The 22237-nt window shown below is 44.2% G+C and overlaps 1 protein-coding gene across 1 annotated transcript in view; it reads left to right on the top strand.

Annotated features, from left to right (window-relative positions):
* Window positions 1–22002, top strand: part of LOC136956901 (contactin-associated protein-like 5) — a 49622-nt gene extending 27620 nt beyond the window's left edge. Inside the window, 21 exon segments of the mRNA XM_067250945.1 lie at window positions 238–441; window positions 944–1128; window positions 1379–1522; window positions 2646–2913; window positions 4060–4203; window positions 4898–5069; window positions 6900–7006; window positions 9285–9404; window positions 9979–10179; window positions 12167–12174; window positions 12176–12324; window positions 13693–13820; window positions 14007–14177; window positions 14648–14866; window positions 15699–15938; window positions 17163–17387; window positions 18738–18871; window positions 19196–19283; window positions 20287–20490; window positions 20882–20956; window positions 21373–22002. Of these exon segments, the coding sequence (XP_067107046.1) occupies window positions 238–441; window positions 944–1128; window positions 1379–1522; window positions 2646–2913; window positions 4060–4203; window positions 4898–5069; window positions 6900–7006; window positions 9285–9404; window positions 9979–10179; window positions 12167–12174; window positions 12176–12324; window positions 13693–13820; window positions 14007–14177; window positions 14648–14866; window positions 15699–15938; window positions 17163–17387; window positions 18738–18871; window positions 19196–19283; window positions 20287–20490; window positions 20882–20956; window positions 21373–21575 (3389 nt within the window). The 3' untranslated portion in view covers window positions 21576–22002.
* Window positions 22003–22237: the final 235 nt, after the last annotated feature.

Genomic DNA, 22237 nt, shown 5'->3' with positions numbered 1-22237 from the left:
AGCATGTGTCAGGCAGGGAGGAAAAGTGTGAGAAAATATATAAAAAGTTGAACATTGTTCCAATCAGAAGTGTGAGTGGCAGCCAATTCAGTTCAAAGAAGCAGGGGACTCTACTTCAACTACACTCCAGGCGTAGAGGCAAGCATACACCTAAAGCTCAGTGGCAATGCAGCTAGCTGTGTTTGGGCTATTTTCTGAAATGCATTGATTTTTTTGATCTCTCGCAATCCTTCTTAGAATCGTATGTGGCGGACTTTGATGGCAGAAGCTCTCTGCTGTACCGGTTTAACCAGAAGTCCATGTCGACGGTGAAGGATGTGATCTCCCTGCGCTTCAAGAGTGGTCAGGCTGAGGGGGTGCTGGTCCACGGGGAGGGCCAGAGAGGAGACTACATCACTCTGGAGCTGCACCGGGGCCGACTGGCACTCTACCTCAACCTGGGTGAGACTCTCACCAGGGGGCCTGGCCTCTAGGAGCTGTGGAGGGAAGGTGCTTCTGGAGGACCAGTTAACATGGAGTTAGGGGAGCAGTTTGGTTAATGGACTGTGACTGGTGGGTAGTGTGTGCCTGTGTGTCAGAGGAGAGAGAGACAGAAAGAGAAAGACTGAAAGACTGAGAGTGATAGCAAATAGACCAGTGTCAGATAGTGTCAGTGCCTGTGTGTGTATGCTTAGGTGGGTGTTTGTCAGTGTGTGTGTGTGTGTGTGTGTGTGTGTGTGTGTGTGTGTGTGTGTGTGTGTGTGTGTGTGTGTGTGTGTGTGTGTGTGTGTATGTGTGTGCCTGTGCATGGATATGAGCGTGCGTGTGTGTGTGTCCTTGCCCTCTCAATGAACACTCCACCTGAGCTCTATTGACTAGCTGGTCTAAGATGGTTAAGGGTTCAGTCAGTAGCTCAGCTGGGATCCAGTGTTCTCAGACAGAGGTTTATGTGCTTGTTTTACAGACGACACCAGGCTACGGTTCAGCAGTGGGCGTGTTGCGGTCACTCTGGGCAGTCTTCTAGATGACCAGCACTGGCACTCTGTCCTCATCGAGCGCTTCAACAAGCAGGTCAACCTAACAGTGGACACCCACACACAGCACTTCAGAACCAAGGGGGAAGGAGACTCACTAGAGGTGGACTATGAGGTTAGTCCTCCTTTCTCCTCAGACTAACTGAACTGAAGGTGGACCACGAGGTGGTTCTCTCCTAGGTTCTCAAGCTGTAGCTGCCCAGATGTCCTCTGACTCTTGCTGAGGAACTGTGGAACATCACATTAACATCATTAGCAGGAAATCTTAGTGAAGCCCCTTAGGTGTAACCTTCTGTTCTAAAACCATATCAGAAGATTGAATCTCTTTATGTCTGACGGCTCCTTTCCCCAACCTTCCCCTTTAGCTGAGCTTTGGGGGCATCCCACTGCCTGGCAAGCCCGGAACCTTCCTCAGGAAGAACTTCCACGGCTGCATTGAGAACCTCTACTACAACGGCATCAACATCATCGACCTGGCAAAGCGACGCAAGCCCCAGATCTACAGTGTGGTAGGAGCTTGAATGTGTTTCTTTTATAGAGGCATTGTAGGGTTTAAGTGTTTCTGCTGCTGCAGCACACTAACACAGTAATTTATGCCAGGGGACAGGATGCATGTGTGTTTGTGTGTGGGCGTGGATGTATGACAGAGTTGGGCAGGTTAACAACACATAACCGTTCTAAAACAAATGAATTACAGCAGTTGTTGCCTTTCAAACTAGAAAGTCTTCACACAGGAGTGGCGCTTCGTGAGTGCTTCCAAGAGGCCAGAGTTGTATTGTCCTCTTTAGGTCTAGCTCTGGAGAGAGATGAGCTCTTGATGATGCAGAGAAGAATGTATCCAGGGATCTCTACAGTCAGGTTATTATTACCTCTCGCTCCCCTCCTGGGGGTAGATTGCATTATTCAAGGTGGCCCACGTCTACAGTGGATGTGTTGAGATATTGTGCCACCTTAGATGACGCGCCCTGGTGGATACAGTACTAGCCTTGGAGGAGTCTTCTGGCTCACTGAGTTTACAGACGCAAACACAGCAGCTTGCCAAACTGCAAGTGTCACATGGACGCTGGCAACAAAGAAGCTAACACAAAACTAGCATTAGCATGAATAAGTTATCGATGATTCCGAATTACATAGGACACTTCCCGTCGGCCTAAAATGTTGGATTCCCCATGGAGGGCTTAATTAACGTTACTTACTGTTTGCCACATTGAGTCACTAGGATCGATGACGTGTTCAATCCTGCACTGCAGTGACCTTTTCTTGTGTCCAGGACCTCACATCCTCTGCTCTCAGTCGTCCTGCTCTGAGAGTCACAGTGGGGTTGGCAGTGACATTTAACCCAGCTTCCTGCCCTCCCTCCCTTCCCCCACCACCACTCTTTAGTTCCTCCCTGTTTCTCTGCACCCTGCCCTTCTCTATTTCTTTCTCTTCCTCACACACACATGAGCATGAACATACACATACATTCTCTTTGCCCCCATCCACCTCTCTCTCTCCCTCTGGAAAGGAGGCCAGTGAGTGTGTTTGTAGTCATTAATAACAGCAAAGCTTGCATCATATTTTTAATTAACCCTGATATGTTGAAAGTTGATCTTGATCGCGGCAAGGTGACTGTGGTTCCTTCGTCTCCAGGGCAACGTGACCTTCTCCTGCTCAGAGTCCCAGCAGGTGGCCACCACCTTCCTGAGCTCCAGCAGCAGCTTCCTGTCGCTCCCGGCAACGCCGTCCGCTATGGGGGGTCTGGCGGTTCGTTTCCAGTTCCGTACCTGGAACCCAGACGGCCTGCTGCTCTCCACCCTGCTGGCCCAGGAGCCCCGGAGACTGGAGCTGCAGATCAGCAACAGCCGGCTCCGTCTCACCCACCACACATCAGCCCAGCAGAAATCCGAGGTGTCCACTGGTGAGGCCCTGCCACTGGCCTGCAGGAGCCAACCCACACACACATACCCGGACAACCCTGGGATTGAGAGGGCTCAGAATATAAAAGGGTCTATTATTATTCCACAGACAAACACAGAGGCGCGATCAGTTGTGCCTTAGATGTTTGTCATTTCTCACACTGATGGTCTGTAAACGTTAGGAGGAGGACAGATCTGCTCAGTTGGCCCTCAGCTTATTTCCGAGTCTGCAAACAAGATAAGAATCAGGTTTTTTCGGATGTGTTCCCACAACGGGAAGATGAATCGTGCATATCAGTGGATTTGGTCATTCATACCAGCTTAGTGAGACGATTATCCCGGTCAGAGCCAAAATCCACATGCTCCTTAGGGGCTGATTGTTGTGGTCCAGGTGTGAATGTTAACAAACGGAGGTCAGTCTCCATCTGTTGCACGTTGGAGGATCTGCAGAGTCACTGTCACCACCGGGGTGCTTTCCTCTGCTTTTTTCCCTCCATTGTTTGTTTCAAACAATAATTGTTTGAAAATCCAGCTCATTTAAGGGAACTGAATGGTAATTCTTTTAGCATACAACCTACCTCTCACTCCGACACCAGATGGCTAGCACAGAGGGGATTGTAGACACACTGCAGACAGGAGCTGCTCAAATGCCCTTCATTGTAAAGGCCCACGTTTAATTGAATAAAAAAGAAAAAAGAATAAAGGGCTGCACCTGTGAGGCTTCATGTTGGTTCGCTCCCAAACAAACAGCAGGAAACAGGCTGTGAATCAGCTTGGTTTATTTGATAATGGAAGGTTATATACAGTGTTAATTAAATGAGGGAGAAGGAAATCTATAAAGTCAACATATTTTAACAGCTTCTGACAGAATGGGATGTGCATAGCTCTTACAAACAGATTAGGCTGTGTACTGTAGATGGAACACAGAAATGTATTAGTTTAGCTTGATAGCATGTGTTTGTTAAACAGAATATTCATATGATTTATATAAAAAAAAAAACAATGTCAGGATGGAAATATTAAAAAAAGGATTGGAGAGATTTCAAACACCCTTGAATACATCAGTGACATGTAGAACCCTTTCCAGAGCGACTGATAATGTCCTGTTAAGACACTCTCACTCAGACCTGTCCAATGTGCTTCCTTAGGTCACAGAGTGAATGATGGACTGTGGCACTCGGTGAGTCTCAGCACGCAGGGTCTGCAGGTGACCATGAGTCTGGACAACGAGCCGGCCTCCACCATCGAGCTGGGGGAGCACCTGGAGGCAGGACACAGCTTCTACTTTGGAGGTCAGATCACACACAATGACAAGCTTCAACCTCAGAACATTCCTGTCCATGCCTCATATCTCCTACTTTCCCTCTCCAACAAATCCAAGGAGATTATATCAATGTGACTCAATGTTCAATGTAGGGTGGTTCTGATGTACAGTGTGTTCTGGCTTCTTTGTAAATTTTCTAAGCATAGTGCCCTGGGTAACCCATTCCCGATGCTTAAAGTCTCTGTTCTCTTCATTTAAAGGGATGTGTAAGCAGAGATTTACTTCATCTGACCAAACTTTGGAGTTCCCAGAACTTGCTATGTAAATCACAAATCTTCTGATAGCTGGCATTTTACTAAGCTCCTTTAAAGGTCCTTAACTAGCAAAAATGGAGATTCTCAGCAGGTTTAATTCTGTTCTCTTTCCGTCTCCATGGTGGCAGACACCCACCCATCAGAAAGGTTTACCACAGAGCTTGTTTAAAATGTTTTATAAATACATGAACAAAATTGAAAAGAAATAAAACCCTGAATATTCTGTTTAGATCATTTTCATCAAATCACAGTTTTCTGAGTATTTGGCGGTGCATCAGCAGCCAGTCAGCACACCACCCTCTTAGCATCTCAACATATTTCTCTAAGCCTCTTTTGTTGCATTAGTTTGGTGATGGCTGCTTTGACAGATGTCAGGTTATATAAACCCTCCACACTGTGTCATTTTAGGTTGTCCCTCTTCCCAGAGTGTCTCGGGCTGCAGGAACCCCACACTGGCATTCCAGGGATGCATGCGTCTCATTGTCATCAACAGCCAGCCAATCAACCTCAACCACGTCCAGCAAGGCCTGCTGGGAAGCCACAACGAACTTCAGTTTGACACATGTGGCATACATGACAGGTATGACAATTAGCAGATGTCAACGTTTGATGAGATGTGCTTTCTTCAATGGAGCTAAGGTTTGTTTCCTGCAAGTTTATAACACGGTTCCTTTACTGCTACTGCATTGGAGTATACCCAGTGACCATGTTAGCTAGGGCCTAAACTCCAACATCAACACTACGCCGGTACTGTCTCTACCACCGTTATGTATGGGTCTATCTAATTGTCAGACAGTTCAAAAGTTATGCAAAGTTACCTTGGAACTCATATTTGCGGATTTCTTGCCTCAGAGTGTGTCAGTAGCTGAAGCACAAAGGAGGTGACACAGTATGGAAAATGATAGGAAAGAGGTTCACAATGGTTAAGGTTGCATAGAGGCTTTCTTTGAACTGTGTCTCTAGTGGTGTGACTGATTAGCCATAATTACTGTTGTCAGTTGTCCTTGTTGCCATGACACCTGTTGGAAGGCAGCCTGAATGAAGATGCACTGTGCTGTGGTGGTGTTCGCCTTTCAGCTCGGGGGAACTCTTCGGAAAACGACCACTGTGAAGCAACGCACAAAGAATGTGTATATAGGGCATGTGAGATGTAACATAAAGAAAACAAAGGATTAGTAAGGTTACAGGGAGCAGCACCGGCAACGTTTGATGAATGATACACTGTTATTCTCAACCGGTAAATCTCCATTGGTCACTGTTCAGAATGATGTACATAATTCCCATCACATATTGTAAAGTATTGGAAATACGTTCAGGTTGGTCTTCACAGCAGCATTTCAGAAGAGGAAGTTGGAAGAACGTTGATACTGTGATAACCCTTCCTGTCAGCCCCTGTGGAGAAACCGGATTAAGAAATCAGTTTAAGTCTGTGGGGTTCCACAGCAACACATGTTGCAGCTCTTTGCTTTGACCTTTACAGTTTTTTAACATAATTGTGTGAAAGTGAACAAAATCACTGTAATCAAGCAAAATTACCATCCTTTACCAGGACTTCCTGTACCTTAGTGTGGAAGATGATTGTTGATTGATTATTCTGTGTTTGATATTTTTGGCAGCTTAACAATGTTGCTGTTTGTCATTACAGCGTTTTGTGTGCTTATTCAATCACCAATACCCCTGCTTTAGAGCTTGGCTGTAATTTGCCATACTCTATGCGGCCTTGCTGTGTTACTCACATTTGTCTTGACAGCAGGCTGTCCCCCCCCCCTCCCCCCGTCGCCCTCCTCTGTGACCCCTCCATGACTTGAAGCTCCATGGTTCTGAAGAAACAAATAAAAGAAACACATAATTGATAGTGAAACACAAGTTGGCTCTCCAGCTTGTCACTTCCATTACAGGGAGGGGGAAATCAATGTCTTTGTTCCTGTGGGCACCAATTATAGTATGTGATGCCAAAGCCCTTAGAGAACGAAAGTCTAACTACTAGAACTACATTGTCCAAATCATTTCCCCAAAAAGTGTAGGACATAAGAGGACAGAATAATTGCATTGTCCAATGAAGATCTTGAACATTGGAGCAACCATTAGGCCATCACTAAAAGCATCACTACCCATGACCAACAAAGTTCACATGTAGCTTTAAAGAAACTAAATGGGAACGAAATTGGCTTTACAGCTCACACACTCCACACTAACAACAGTTGTCTCCCGGGATTAGATGACATTCAAGAATTTAACAACATAAAAGATGCTGGTCCTGAATCAATCTTTGGAAGCCCCTTTACAAATCAAATTGTATCTAGAGTCTGAGGCATGATGCAATATATATTTTTTTGTAAATACATTTGAACATAACTTGGGTAATATTGTATTTCTTCTTCCTATTCTCTCTCTATCTATCTCTCTGTAGATGTCTTCCAAACCTGTGTGAGCACGGTGGTCAGTGTTCCCAGTCCTGGACCACCTTCAACTGTGACTGCTCAGGAACAGGATACTCTGGAGCTACCTGCCACAACTGTGAGTCTGGATGTGCTTGGTGGAGGCATCTGGAGGCGTCCCAGGTTATGTGTGTGCTGGGAGCCAGGGAGGAAGCGAGGCACATGAGAGCATTGCTGTTCGTCCTCCCAAATTGACTTTTAGTCAGATTTTTGGTCTCACTGACTTCTAGGTACATTGCGTAAGCAAGATACTAAATTAGTTTTGCTTTGCCCGGTGCTTTAGACACAGTGGGCGTCATATACTAACGCTTTTGCGCCCACTTCAGGCGTATCTGTTTTGCAATTTGCGCGTAAAAGCATGGCAAGGTATGTACAAACCAGTGGCGATTTCTTTAAGACTGCAAGGGAAGCTCAGCGTCCCCTAAAATGTCAAAAAAATTAATGGTCAAATATTTACCATTGTGTTAACATTTTAAATGCGTTAGAACACGTTCATATCAAAGACGAGTTCTTTCAGAATCAGCTACACATATTAGCAGCAGGTCGACTGACTGATTTCCTTCTCATACATTCCCGTAGCGTCACAGTGCATTTCCCTGTTGAAGCTCAGCTTCCATGGGCTTCAATGGGGCTGCTTTTTAACAGTTTTTTTCAGTGCTTCGAAACTGTAAGGTCATTGGATGAATGCTGAGATTATGTCCCGCCTCGGACGCTCAGCGTCTCTCGGGGTGAATGGAGTAGTGGGCTGGCCTGGACGCTGAGCTTCCGCGTGATGATTGGAGGGTCTGTCGAAAGACTGCATCTCCTTTTGATTGACAGTAATTTTGTACTACAAAAAGTCACCGAAGCTGCAGCAACCTATTTCTTGGTATTTGCTTGGAAATTTGCTAACCAATTTTCATCATACATTTCATACAAGTATACACCACGTTCCTTGTTTCAGTTGAACCTAATTTCCACATTTCCTCCTTGATTAATATTGTTTTGTCAGATCGTTCGTTAATTCATTCAGTAGGCTCGTGTTGTAGGGGTGAACTAGCCAGTGAATAGACAAATAAATAAAGCCTTTTTAGGATGTAGGCCGAAAATGAGCTTACCCTCTTTGAAAGACCAGCAGCCGCCACTGGTACAAACATGCCGCACTGAGGTAAAACCGCAGATAGCCTGTCGCGGGAATTGAAAATGGCAAATTACGCATTTCCGTGTCATGCATATGAATTCACGGGAGGGTCAAGGGGAAAGTGGGAGTTTCCCATAAAGAGATAAAGTGCGCCTAATTAGACCTATGTATTCCGCGGTATGTATACCACCCATGACAGTGCGCCTCTATTTTGTGGTGAAAATTCTGCGCCTCTTAAAAGCAGGTGTAAACCTGGATGCACGCGGGTTCCCTCGCATATGCCTCCTGGTGAAATGACAGCAGTAATCCAAGCAAGACGAAGACATAGGCCGAGGAGACGATTTGAAAGGATTTTTGCCACAAGGATCACACTTTTTCAGTTGAGTAAATACGAAATCATTACGCATTCCAGATTAAGCAGCCATGCAATATTACAGTTACTGGAATTTGTAATTTCGGTCCAGATTGCAGATTTGTGTCGGTGTGGAATTCCGACCTTGTATAATATTTAAATTCGTTGTTACCTCATGAATAAGCACATAAATGTCGTTATCACTAAATCTTTGTTTTCGCAGTTTTTACTTTGGTGGTTGATCCATGATAGAACGAGAGAAGGAGGCCCATTCAATTGCACGTTTAAATGCTCGCAATTTACGGTCTAGTGCGCGGAGAAAGGCGCTGATTACCCGATGAACTGCAGGTTTCGTAAATACGACGTAAACTGAAGTATCACAGCGTGCGCAATCTGCAGGGTTGGCCATATCATATGGCCCTAATAACGTTTGTAAATGTACGTACATGAGGACCAGAGTGTCTGCGGTTCCATACTGTCCGCCTTTATCCAGACTGTTTACTGTTTACTTTGATTCCTCTTCTGTATACAGTATCCTTTTCAAGGAAAAACTGTACAGTTGCAACAGTTCTATCCCACTGTATGGTAACAAGCAACACCATTATGTTTAACATGTTGCTGCTGTCACCATGTGCATTAAAGACAGTATGATAATAACTTTAGAACTTCTTGGTGCCTGTGTTTGTTACCACTGTCTCTTCCCTGCTGGTGTGTGTTTACAGCTTCTAATCATTCAGCAACTGTAAACAATTTAGCACACAATACACATCTGCCATTACCAAACTCTTTTCTATGCCTGATGACATATGCTCTGTAAATGTCATGCTATTTCTAGTTCATTCAGAAACTGTACATGAATCTCCTTTTCATTTGTTTTCCTTCCAGCTATCTATGAAGCGTCCTGCGAGGCCTACAGACAGGTGGGCAGCTCCTCGGGCTACTTCTCAATTGATCCCGATGGAAGTGGACCTCTGGGGCCCACACAGGTCTACTGCAACATGACACGTGAGCCACTGTCCCTACATTCCACCCAGCACGTGGTAACCTCTGTGTATGTTAGAAGCTTTCCAAACAGAACAGGTTCCTGGTAGAACACAGTAAGGAGATCAAGTGGCAGCTGACATGTACAAGAGTTACAAAATATTTTTATCCGACCTGAGAAGGGTCCTGACTGGAGTATACGCGTTACAGTTTTGGGACAGAAGCTTTTTGAGAGTGTGTTCATATCTATCCCTACTGAAATGGCTGAGCCAATTTCTACATTCCACAGTAATCTGTCTTTATGAGCAGAATATGGTTTCAGATTGGATTACATATCTCTTAATCCTACAAATATGATCATTCAGAATATGTTGTGTTCTATATGAAGGCTTTATCTAAGGTCTTGATGTAGAGGCTTAAATGAATTCCCCCGATTTCAGTTTATCCGTTCATGTGAGGTAACAACATATTACACTAATTTATATCTGATGCAGTAAAATACAGACATAAGACTATACACTGAGCAATACACTGAACTTTAGCCACTGTTTTAATAAAGTGCATGTATATGTGAATGTGTGTGTGTGTGTGTGTGCAGATGAGAAGGTGTGGACAGTGGTGACCCACAACAGTTCAGGTCCAGTGAGAGTCCAGGGGTCCTCCATCCTGAAGCCCTACATTATGAGCTTCAACTACAGCGCCTCGTCTGACCAACTACGCGCCCTCGTAGCCAGGTCCGAGCAGTGTCAACAAGAAGTGACATACGTCTGCAGGAAGTCACGCCTCTTCAACACTTGGGGTGAGTCTTGTGAGTCTTTCAACACTTGGGGCACTATTCCGTTTTTTGTTGTTGTACTTCTCCAACAATAAGAGTTCTGCTGCGCATATCTTTCACACTTCACTAAACAGACATCAAAAGCAGGAACAGTACTGCATGACCGAATGTTTAGTCACATCCTCTCCGTGTGTTCCCTGATGATTTTGTTCTATTAAACAATTTTTGTGAGCGGTCGCTTGGGGAGTTGAATAATACATCGCTGAATGTGAACTCAGTTAGTCGCTCGGTTCCTGCATAGCTTGGGGAGAATCGACAAAAGGCTCATCATTTATAAAAAATGTATGGAGGCAGATCTCTATGAGGTGAATACCATGTCACAGCAGACAATAAACAAGTTTGTTATGCCCAAGAAACAAGATCATTAAAGGACTTTTCTTCAGCCCAGCAGATCTGAAACAAAATATAATTGCATCCATTGTTTACTTCATCGCTTTAGAAATTGACGCTGTCTAAAAAAGTTATTTACTATTATTTATTTATTTATTTAACTGGTCGCTATAATTGTACTCGCCTCAAAAACAGATGCTTTTCACCGTAGTCAACGTTATGGTCGTTCTACCCCCAAATGTCCCTGTGAAGACAGTTCTCATATTCTTCGGAACTGAACTTGGATGTGTTAATCACAACACAATGATGGAAAAACCTACAGCACTCTTAAACGCAACAATTTGCATTGAAAGTCAACTTCCCAACTTTGTCACTCTTTCTTACTTCAAGGTTTTATAGCTGATGTCAAAATGTGTCCTTCAGCAAAATAAAAAACCTTTATGACTAAGTACTTTCTGTCACATACTCCGAGACTAAGTAACTATTCTCCCTTCAGGGAAAAATATACAGTGGATTTGATTAAATTTCACCTCCGTGTTCAAGTACCTTCAAAATCTCCTCATGACTATTTAGATTTAACTAGGAAACAAGGTCCTCTAACACTACTTACCTGTCATCTGGATGCAGATCTATGGAAGATAACAACCTCTGTGTTGTTGAATTATTATCTTGGCTTCTTTCCCAGTCACCCAAATCCATAATTATATCCCATATCACATTGTTACAAGCGCTAATGAAACGTAAACAGGTGATTTATGGTTTTGCATCATGATGGAAGCTTGGAACTTGATGAAATCTCTTGGCTTTTTACCAAGGTCATCAGAGTTTTGGCCAAGCCTCTACTGTTAGTGTAAAACAGTTCACTCCAGGTTTAACTTAACCAGCTTGTGTTTTGTGGTTTGTGTATTGCTGTATAGGTTGTGGGAGCCATTCAATTATTTTCTCGAGGAAGAACACTTTTATTTGAGGTTGATAATTATGTTAAATTTGTCTGTATGGTCCTAGAGATGCTCTCATCTACTGCAGGTCAGCAGTCCAATGCAGGGTCCTGTGGAGAGGCAAAGGAGAGAGGCAAGGCCATTTAGACAGACTACAGTACATGTGACCAGTCTGACAGACTTTCATACATGAGACCAGTCTGACATACTTCAGCACATGAGGCCAGTCTGACAGACTGCAATACATGAGGCCAGTCTGACAGACTGCAATACATGAGGCCAGTCTGACAGACTGCAGTACATGAGGCCAGTCTGACGGGCATCACTCAGCACTCATAGGGATGGTGCCAGCAGATACCAGCAGCAGGTTCCATCAGCAGGGCTCTGACTACCCTCATTAGGCCACTCTGCAATGGTGAGCCCCAGACTTTCACCAGGTTTCTGATGGGTCCATGCCCAATTCTCTTTGGGATGCCAAGCGTGAGATTGTTTTCTGAAGACATGTCACACAAAGTCTTTTTGTTTGTTTTTTTGTGTGTAAAAAAAAGTGGTTTTCCCATTGCAAAATATACAGTTCTGCTATCAGGGTTGTTGTCTTACGATTCTTGTCGTCGGTTCTTGTGTAGTAATCCTGAGAGTATCCGTGTGGGGAACATGAATGTGCGTTTGATCTGTGTTTGTAGACGGTACCCCCGTTGTCCTGGTGGGTGGACCAAGGTGGAGAGAGGAGGACCTACTGGGGAGGCTTCCTGCCTGGGGTCCAGCAGTGCTCCTGCAGCCTGGAGGAGAACTGCAGAGACATGAACTACTTCTGCAACTGTGACGCAGACACAGACTCATGGTAACATACGAACATCACCCCCACATGCTATATCTCCTGGGGTTCAAGCTCATCACTACCATGAGCTGTATCTGCCTGTGTTCATGATCATCACTCTATCTCCCTCACAATTTAATTTGAGCTGTAGGCTACTGTACCGTAGTGATGTGTCGTTCGTGAATGATTCGTTCATTTTGAACAAATCCTTACAAGGACTCGGGAGTAACGAGTTCTCTCAAAGAGTGATTCGTTCATTTTCTTGTGGCCGCGCATCAGGACTGTTGCATAGGCTCGTCCAAGTAAACATAAATGATTCGTTCATTTCCCGACTCGGTCTTCGGGTACGAGTATTTGGATCATTTTTCACGTGACCTGCATAGGCTCTGTAGTGGTAGCTAGAGGAAACGCAAGAGGGAACAATTCGTTCATTTCCCGACTCTGTCTTTCTACAAGTCTTTGGATCATTTTTCACGTTACCTACATAGGCTCTGTAGTGGTAGCTAGAGGAAACGAACGATTCGTTCATTTCCCGACTCGGTCTTTCTACGGGTCTTTGGATCATTTTTCACGTGACCTGCATAGGCTCTGTACTGGAGGAAACGAACAATTCGTTCATTTCCCGACTCGGTCTTTCTACGAGTCTTTGGATCCTTTTTTCACGTGACCCGCATTGTATTTTTTAGTAGAGGAAACAGTTTCCTCATTCCCTTTCGCTTGGCCGCTGTTTTAGTAAGACATGAATGATATTCGCTCCAGTCATCATACTGACTGGTTTTGTTATTTTCACTTACACTTACAGTGCAGTGTAATTGTTTGCCGTGATAATTAAATGCTAGTGTGATAATAAATGACCAAATCATACAAACTGTCATGATACATTATTTTAATGCAGGAATATCTTTTAAAATAATATCTGCTGGTGCACATGTCATGCACTAACTTACATGAGAATATGATACGTGTTTGCAGTGGACGGATAGCCCCCCCCCCCCCCCCCCGTTGAAATGAACGAATGACTCAAAAAAGATTCGTTCATTTTACTGAACGAGATTCAAAGAACCGAATCAGTAAAATGATCCGAACTTCCCATCACTACTGTACCGCTGTCATGTAGTGTGAGCAAACTGTTTGTTCTATTGGTATATACTGTTTAGTGGCTGCATGTTGATTATTGGCTACCCTCAGTGAAGCCACAGCAATGGTATCACACTTCACTGCTGTAAATGCAAATACTGTAATGGTACTGTGTAGCTTCTCCATTTTAGGATGGTTAGGAACAAGGTCTATTCCAGTAGAGCTCTGAGGTAGCGGGCTCCCACTGAAGGACAGAGAGGGCTCCTGATTGCTTCATTCTGCCCTCAGCACTGAGCTCCTTTTCCTTAATTACAGGTCTAATGACACGGGAGTCATCTCCTACAAAGACCACTTACCCGTGAGGGAGGTTGTTATTGGAGACACCAACAGGACAGGCTCGGAGGCCGTCTACAGCATCGGCCCACTCCGTTGTTATGGAGACAGTAGGTGACCGCTTCTATCTTGTAATCTTAAATTGGGACAAAGAAATGGAATGAGATTGTATTGTTGCCCATACAGAGCATGTTGAGATGTTCCTCCATGCTCTGGTCCATAATTTCTGTGTGTTTACCTTGTGAATGGAGCGCTTCTACTGTGTCCTGCTGACCCTCCTGTCTATTGTGCTGCAGAGTCTGTCTCGAATGCAGCGTCCTTCTACCAGGAGTCGTCCTACCTGCACTTCCCCACCCTGCAGGCAGAGCTCAGCTCTGATATCTCCTTCTACTTCAAGACCAGCACCCCCTCTGGGGTCTTCTTGGAGAACCTCGGCCTCAAGGACTTTATCAGAGTGGAGCTCAGCTGTGAGTCTGACCCGCACACACACACACACACACACATTCTCATACACGCACACACAAAAGCACACACACAGCTACTCAGAAAAGTGCACACACACACATTCACAAAGGGCATCATGATAACAGGTCTCCAAAGCTTCTTTTTCAATGGGCAATATGAGAGCAGTGTATAAAATATGCATGATTTCATATAATGTTCACTAATGTATGACCATATAAGCCCAATTACATAGATACGTGATCAGGAAAGTGACAATTTAGTAAGGAACAATGTAATCAAATGGAGAATAATTTAAAATATACATCAGCATTTATCGTGTGAGGAAGGCAAAGGTGGTACAGGCATGCGTGTGTCAGCTTGTGTGTGTTTTGAGGGAGTTCTCACAGGAAATGCCAAAGTGTATCAGCTATATGTAATAATAAATGTACTGTATTTCCTCTGACCCCCGTCTGTGGTGCCTGTGTGCCCTCAGCTCCGTCCGTGGTGACGTTCTCCTTCGACGTGGGCAACGGCCCGGTGCTCCTGGTGGTCAAGTCCCACGTGCCCCTGAACGACCGTCAGTGGCACCACGTGAGGGCGGAGCGCAGCGTGAAGGAGGCGTCTCTGCAGGTGGACCAGCTTCCCCTGCGTTTCCTGGAGGCCCCACCTGACGGACACCTCCGCCTGCGACTCAACAGCCAGCTCTTTGTAGGTGGGTGTGGTCATGACTCACTAGACCCCGCCCCTAAGGAAGTAACTGGCCTATAGAATCACTAGACCCTACAGACAGTTATTTAATTTGAATTAGGAGATTGATTTCCTCAATTGACATCCATAGGCCAGTTCAAGAAATACGATGTTCCCAAACATATACTAGGTCATGGAATGAATTATAAGGCTATTAGATATTTTTTTCAGATTCATTATCATTACTTCACAGTAACTTTCTGGCTGTGCCAAAGCATTACACAGATGAATAGCTTTGGAAATTCCATATAAGCTTCCCAGAGATGTAATCTTTGTGGGCCATAAATCCTGCTTAGTCATTCCCAGGCTCGTTCTGTTGCCTCTAGTTATAAAGGCTGGAAAGGTCAGCCTAACACTTTATCCTAATAGATATTCTTCCATATTTGCATATATTTAGTCTTAATGAGACCCCTCACACTTTAGTGCTTTCCAGAGTTCACTTGGCTCTCTGGAATTAAACCAGAGGGTGTTGTAAATCCTCATCAACATCAGAATGGACTATAATGAGTATCGTATACAGTAGATATGGATTCCTATGAGTAAACATTATAAATGTTTGGGACAACCAAGTCTATCAGACCAACTAAGTCTATCAGACTTATGAATAAAAGATACCTTCAATGCTGTCTGTCATTCAGGAGGAAGCAACTGAGGTATTAACTGGCCTATAGAATCAATAGACCCTCCCAATCAGGTATTAACTGGCCTATAGAATCTCTAGAACCTCCCCATCAGGTATTAACTGGTATATAGAATCACAGGACCGTTAATAAACGAACACACTCTCTGTCCTTCAGGAGGAACGGCATCCAGACAAAGAGGCTTCCTGGGCTGCATCAGAACCCTGACCATCAACGGCGTGACCTTTAACCTGGAGGAGCGGGCAAAGATGACCCCAGGGGTGAGCTCCGGTTGCCCTGGCTACTGCAGCGGTTCCAGCAGCCTGTGTCACAACAGAGGGAGGTGTCTGGAGAAGAACAGCGGCCACGTCTGTGACTGCTCCCAGTCCGCGTACGGGGGACCATCCTGCAAGGAAGGTGGGTAAAGATGGAGGACTGTGAAAACAATGTACACAATTTGTTAGCCGTCATTAATATAAAATATACATTGAAATTAGGATTGCTTCTTGGAATAATTAATTTGTCATTAATAAATAATGTATTGATAACTCAACCAACAGTTACCTTCTGCCTTTTGCACTCTTATCAACCTGTAAATGTATAAATGTATTGTTGTTTTTCTCTCTGAACCATGAAGCAGTAATGTTCTAAGCTCTCATATGAGCCAGACGATCAGCTATACTCATTTAAAACTCTTTGATGTGTCTGTTTGCAGCGGTTTGAGTGGGATTCTTGCATATTTTATCATATTCTCTGTGAACTTAAAATTCCCTGCTACTGTAAAGAAACCATCACCCTTCATTTACACTGAAGTAAACATCCATTATTGACTTGTCTCAACCCTCGTGTGTGTCTTTGTAGATTCTCTCATGTTTCTGTGTGGGACTTTCCCTCTAAAGAAAGTCATGGCTTGTTCAGAAAAGTTATGCAAACAACAGAAATCCCTGAATACATACTCAATTGTGGTTTTCTTACGCAACTTACTGGAATTGTAGTCATCCAAGTTCAGGATCTCGGTGGAAGAGGAAACTATTTTTGAGTTTTTTTCAGCCGTCCTCCATCTGTTGAAGGGAAGGTGTTAAGATCAGTGGTGTTCAAAGAGCAGATTGGGCAAACAGCAAGTGAGGAAGTGATCAAAGCAGGAGAGGAGAAGAGAATGACAGATCCTGGCTGCTCTGCTGTCTCCAGTCTGTCTGGGAGGGTCCTTCTCTGACTCCTCATGGAGGAGTAGATGCGTCCTCTGGAATAACTAGACTGTGAAAAAGGTTGTGTAATGGCCCCTATGAGCCTCTGTATTTTCTGAACACGGCAGTGTTGTTTTGGGAGTTCAACTTTCAAGGTTTAAGGTTATAAAAAAGCTTCTCATTAAAAATCCCCATGTCCAAGAGACGTACAACCTCTGAATCCTAGGATAACCTTTAACATCTTTTCTCTCGCTCTTTCCCTTTCTGTCCTTCACTTCTTCCTCACTTTCACTTCCTCTTCTATCCCTTCCCCCTCTCTCTCCCCATTCTCTCCCTCCGTTTTCCTCCTCTTGGTTTCTCTCTCTCTATCTCTCTCTCTGACCACTCTCACTCTGTCACTGTCCCTCTCTCCATCTTTCCTCTCTCGCCCCATCCCCCTCTCTCTGTCTCCCTCCAGAGGTGTCTGTGTCCTTTGACCAGGAGTCCTCGGTGACCTACACCTTCCAGGAGCCTTTCTGGGTGATGCAGAACAGGAGCTCCCAGGCCTCCAGTGTGTACAGAGAGATGAGCAGGGCCAGAGAGAACATGGGTTTCAGCTTCCTGACCTCCCAGAGCCCTGCCATGTTGCTCGCTGTCAGCACCTTCAGCCAGCAATACATCGCTGTCATCCTGGCACGCAACGGTACCCTCTGCTTATTACCATATGATTAGGATGCATAATAACGTATAGCCAATTCAATCCACTGACTAGTTACAGTACTGGGACTTCTTGAAAAACCACAGGGACCGATGCGACACTGTACTCTTTTTCTTAGTGTTAACTTTCTTTTTTTTACCAAATGAGTTCACAACACCAAACCATCAGTTGAGAAAGGCTATAATTAATATAAATCGCAGAGGTGTTAAAAAAAGCGGTAAAAAGGTGATGTCTTAATTGTTCCTCAGTTTGCCAAGTTTAGAGGAAGACAATTGCTTGGAACAAACTTTCAATTGAAAGGATGTGCAATTCCTATCCTATGAAAGGATTCCGTTGTAATCCCTTCACAGCTTATTTGTCATATTAAGAATATTTGGTCCATCCCAAAAAGGGACAGGGGAAATTGATTTGCCCGCTTGCAAACACTGCCAAGTTCACCGATGCGTCAACAGCTATTCAGCTCAGAGTATAATGAAGCTATGAGTGCCCCTCACCTTAGACCTCTAAGCTGACAGCTTCTGGGTCAAATACAAAAGGCTCAGAGCATCATGTTGAGTGACACCCCTGTGTCTCTCCAAGTCACTGCTCTTTCAAGCTCGTCAGTTGAGAGCCCAAGGATGTGTACAGGTTGGGTAAATATTGAGAGAATGAGGGAGAGGGGAACACTTTATTCAAGGTAATCTCCATCCACCAGGGTTCTGTTAGGATTCTCTCAAACACAACATGAAAAAACACGTTGCTTTCACCGCCTGAATTGTAATATTGACCCAACTTCACTTGATAATGCAAAGCTCTCTACCTCTCTGATCTGGTGTTGTGTGTGTGTGGGGGAGGAACACTGAGTGCATATTGACATATTCAATACAAGAGCAAAGAGCTTTAGGCTGCTCCCAGAATAATTATTTATATATCTAAAGAGCCAACTCTAGGGGCCTCAATAGAGAACCTTCTATTTATATAAAATCTCAATTTCATTGCTCTTACAATGCATTTTTGTTAGAGTATTAAGTACAATACATTCCTACCTCCCTCAGTGGTCACAAGGCTTATTATTATTGATTGATATGCATGGGTGTGCTGAATATGAAGCAGAGGTTCTTACAATATATTGAGGCAGAATGCAGGCTTTTCAAAGGGTACTCTCAAGCCCCCAGTTTTCCAATCAATAAACATCTCTGAGAATTTCACTCAGGCACGACTTGAGGACAATTGAAATCTTCAAAGTAGCCTGTGTCTCCCTCCCCCCCCCCCCCCCCCCCTCTATAAAAGCATCTGAAATAGATTTTGAAATGCAGCACAGTAATGTCTGTGTTGTTCTGAATCTGTGTCGTCCAGGGAGCCTCCAGATCTGGTACCACCTCCATGCCGACAGGAAGCCAGATGTGTTCAGCCCCAGAGCCTCCAGCCTTGCCGACGGACTGCTTCACCGCATCAGGATCCACCGTGAGGGCAGGGACGTCTACGTACAGGTGGGTCAGAACACACCAGACCATCACTTCATCACTCACTGTAGAAACATCCTCACAGGCACACACAGGCCACAGAACACAACTGCTTCAGAAGTTGCGCTTTGAACATAGAACATTGAGATAATTTAACTTACTGTAAATGTTGGCCGGTTTATCAGTGTGGGTGCTCTAGGTTTAAAAATGCATTGTCTAGAATCTTTTACACCGTCGTTTGAAAAGATCATGACAGAACTTAATACTCAATCCATAATATATTGGAAAAACTGCTATGGTTTTAGATTGCTTGAAACCGGGCTTATTATTTGATTATGTTCCACTCACCAGATCGACCAGGACATCCACCGAAAGTACTCCCTGTCATCTGATGCTGAGCTGATCCTAATCAGATCCTTGACTTTGGGCAAAGTCATCGGTAAGCCCCTTTATGAAATGCAACCATAATGATAATGGTTAGATATTATGCTGCTTAAAGACGAGCACCCACGTTCAAATATCTATCAAAAAAGAACATTGTGGATCACTTACTGAACTTTTAGAGGCCTAAATTGCATTGAAAGTAAAAATTAATGTTTAAAGAGTAGAAAATAAATGTTTCCCCTCATATTTCTTTCAGATTTTTTTGGCTCAACATTACCATCATGCACCATTTCCAGATGTCAGGAGAATAGCATAATATCACAGAACAGCACGGGTACTGCACATGCCTCCTTTTTGTTGAGAGCTAATGCCATTTAATCTTACATTTAGAGATAAAGAATATGTTATGTAATCCACCAGCCAGTATGGTAACATTTACACACGATCATATTGTCAGCTTATGTTTGAAATAGCTGCCATAGATACAGAGTCCTAAAATCTTTGTTGTAAAAGACAAAGATTTTGCTTTGAGATAAGATAAGTAGCTGGCTCCTTTTTTCATGGCTATTTCATATTCATTCAGTTGAATTGGTCCTTCTTTTATTTCATCTTTTCTTTTTTATCTTTAATTTTGTTCAATTTGTTTGTTCCCATTTTTTTCATATAAAAAAATCCCTTTTTGACCTTCTAATCCTATACAAAAAAATTGAGAGTTAATGATCAATGCTGAAGGATGATTCTTTTGATATCCCCTGCTGCTGTTGCCATAGAAACATTCATCTTCAATTCTGTTGGCAACGAGATATCTAATTCACTGGGAAGAGAGCCATTGGTGTTACATAAAAAAGTTCACTGGGACAAAGACAAAATTGTGTCTTTTCAATAGCCATGACAGAAATCTCGCTTTTAAACAGTAAAAAAAAAAAAAACACAAAACATGGTAGCATTATTTGTGTAGTGGTTAATTTTGTCCGAAAAAAGGTTTTGTTTAGGGTAACATTTCTGTCTTCTCTGATCAATCTGCTCTCTAATCTTTCCCTTGTGATTCTGTATCACAGGAAGGGAGAACTTTGACGAGGAAGTGATGCAGGCGGGTTCAAAGGGTTTCATTGGCTGCCTGTCATCGGTCCAGTTCAATCACGTGGCACCCCTGAAGGCTGCCCTGCTGAACCGAGGCAGCTCATTGGTCAGCGTACGGGGTCAGCTGGTGGAGTCTAACTGTGGAGCACTGGCTGACTCCACCCCATCACATTCACTCTCAGGTACGAGTCTGTCCCACACTGTCTGCTCTGTCCCTGGATGAACCAACACTGAATTAACAAACGAACAAGATCCTCTCCACCTCTCTTCCACAAAAGTTTGTGTTCCCAGCAGCAGACTGGAGGAGTCTAAGTCAGGTGTGGCTGTGCCTCAGTCTTGCCTCCAGCTCAGAGCCCGTTATTACATTCCGAGCATAAATCAGGACACAGTCACAACAATAACGAGCTGATACCTTCCAACCTAATGGAACTTTTGTTTATCATTGTTTGTGAACTTGCACAAATGCATTATCAGGAGCTGCAAACACCCTGTTGAAAGCACATCCATTGTGCCGTACAGCTCAGTCACTCATTACTGAAAGTTAATGAATGAACCTGTGGCTGCCTTCCCCAGATCAAGCTTCCAAGCCAAAAAAAGATAAGGAGCACCTCGGTAATGATACCCGAAACAATTCAGCTGTAATAGGAGGTCAGTTTCTCTGTGTTGTGTTGATTAATGTGGACTAAGCCCCAGCTGTCTGATGTTTGACTCTGTCTCTTTCTACTCTCTCTGCCGCTCTCTCTTTCTCTCTCTCTCTATCTCTCACCCTTTTTCCCCCTGGTCTGTTATTCTTTTCATTTTCTACTGCTTTGACATAAACTCACTCTCTTCACTCTCCTTCTTTCCATTATATTTACTTTACAGTTGACTTACCTCTAAAATGCTCTCCATTATCAAACCAATTATCAAGATATTGCGTTATACTACAACAATTCAGTTTGCTATACAATACATGACACTGAGATCCACCGTACATAATCCTATCACAGTGTTTGCTTTTAAATCACAAGTTCTCCACCTTGATCAACTAAGATGGCCGCCCCTGGCCCTTCCTTCCTCCTCAGGTGTGGTGACTGCAGTGGTTTTCATCACTCTGTGTGTGGTGGTGGTGATGAGTCGTTTCCTGTGCCAGCAGCGCCAGGCCCAGAGGAGCGCCAGCAGCATCAAGGAGAAGGAGCAGCAGCGGCACAGCCTGGAGACGGCCTACCGGACCGAGCTGCACCTCCACAACCCAGTCAGGGACAACATTAAGGAGTACTACATCTGAAACCCAAAGCCCAGCCAAGCCTTCAAACCATTGCTTCCCTCTCTTCTGTTTCGTCCAGCTGTCTGCACAAGATGTGGCTCCCCCTGGCATCCTCCTCCTCCCAGAGTAGAGACCGAGAAGTCCTTTCTCCCATAGGGAATTGAGGGAAGAAGGGAAGATGTCCCTGCTTCTGTCTAGATACTCAGTAAAACAGAAGTTGTAGCTGACAAAGACATTGTGCTGTGGACCAACGAATGATGTTGGCTATGTTGACGGGAGGAGACAGTCCGCTGATAGAATATGACTATGGGTTTGGTGCAATGGATTTATCCAGCGATTTTGTGTACACTGTGTCAGGAGAGATGGGAGGGCGGAGGCAATATCAAGGGTGAAATGCATAAAAGGTCCCTCAGGATCCTCCAGTAGAGGTGGAAGGGAAGATGGACTCTACGGCTCTATTAATGGAATGATGGAGGCACAGAAGCAACAACAAATCATTGAGCTTTTTTTCTGCCTCAATGTGGTTAGTGCAATTAATGTACTTAAATGGCTAGAATATGGTCCAAAATGTAACAACTTTATCCTAGATAAAGAAAACAAGCGTGTAGGACAGATCTTCCCAGGAAGTGAAGACTGTTTGGTGATCGTATCAGTAGCTAATGACAATGTGGTGCTCTAAAAAA

Source organism: Osmerus mordax, chromosome 2 (assembly GCF_038355195.1).
Source record: "Osmerus mordax isolate fOsmMor3 chromosome 2, fOsmMor3.pri, whole genome shotgun sequence".
NCBI lineage: Eukaryota > Metazoa > Chordata > Actinopteri > Osmeriformes > Osmeridae > Osmerus > Osmerus mordax.
The sequence above is the reverse complement of the archived record's forward strand: the minus strand, read 5'-3'. Positions and strand labels throughout refer to the sequence as shown.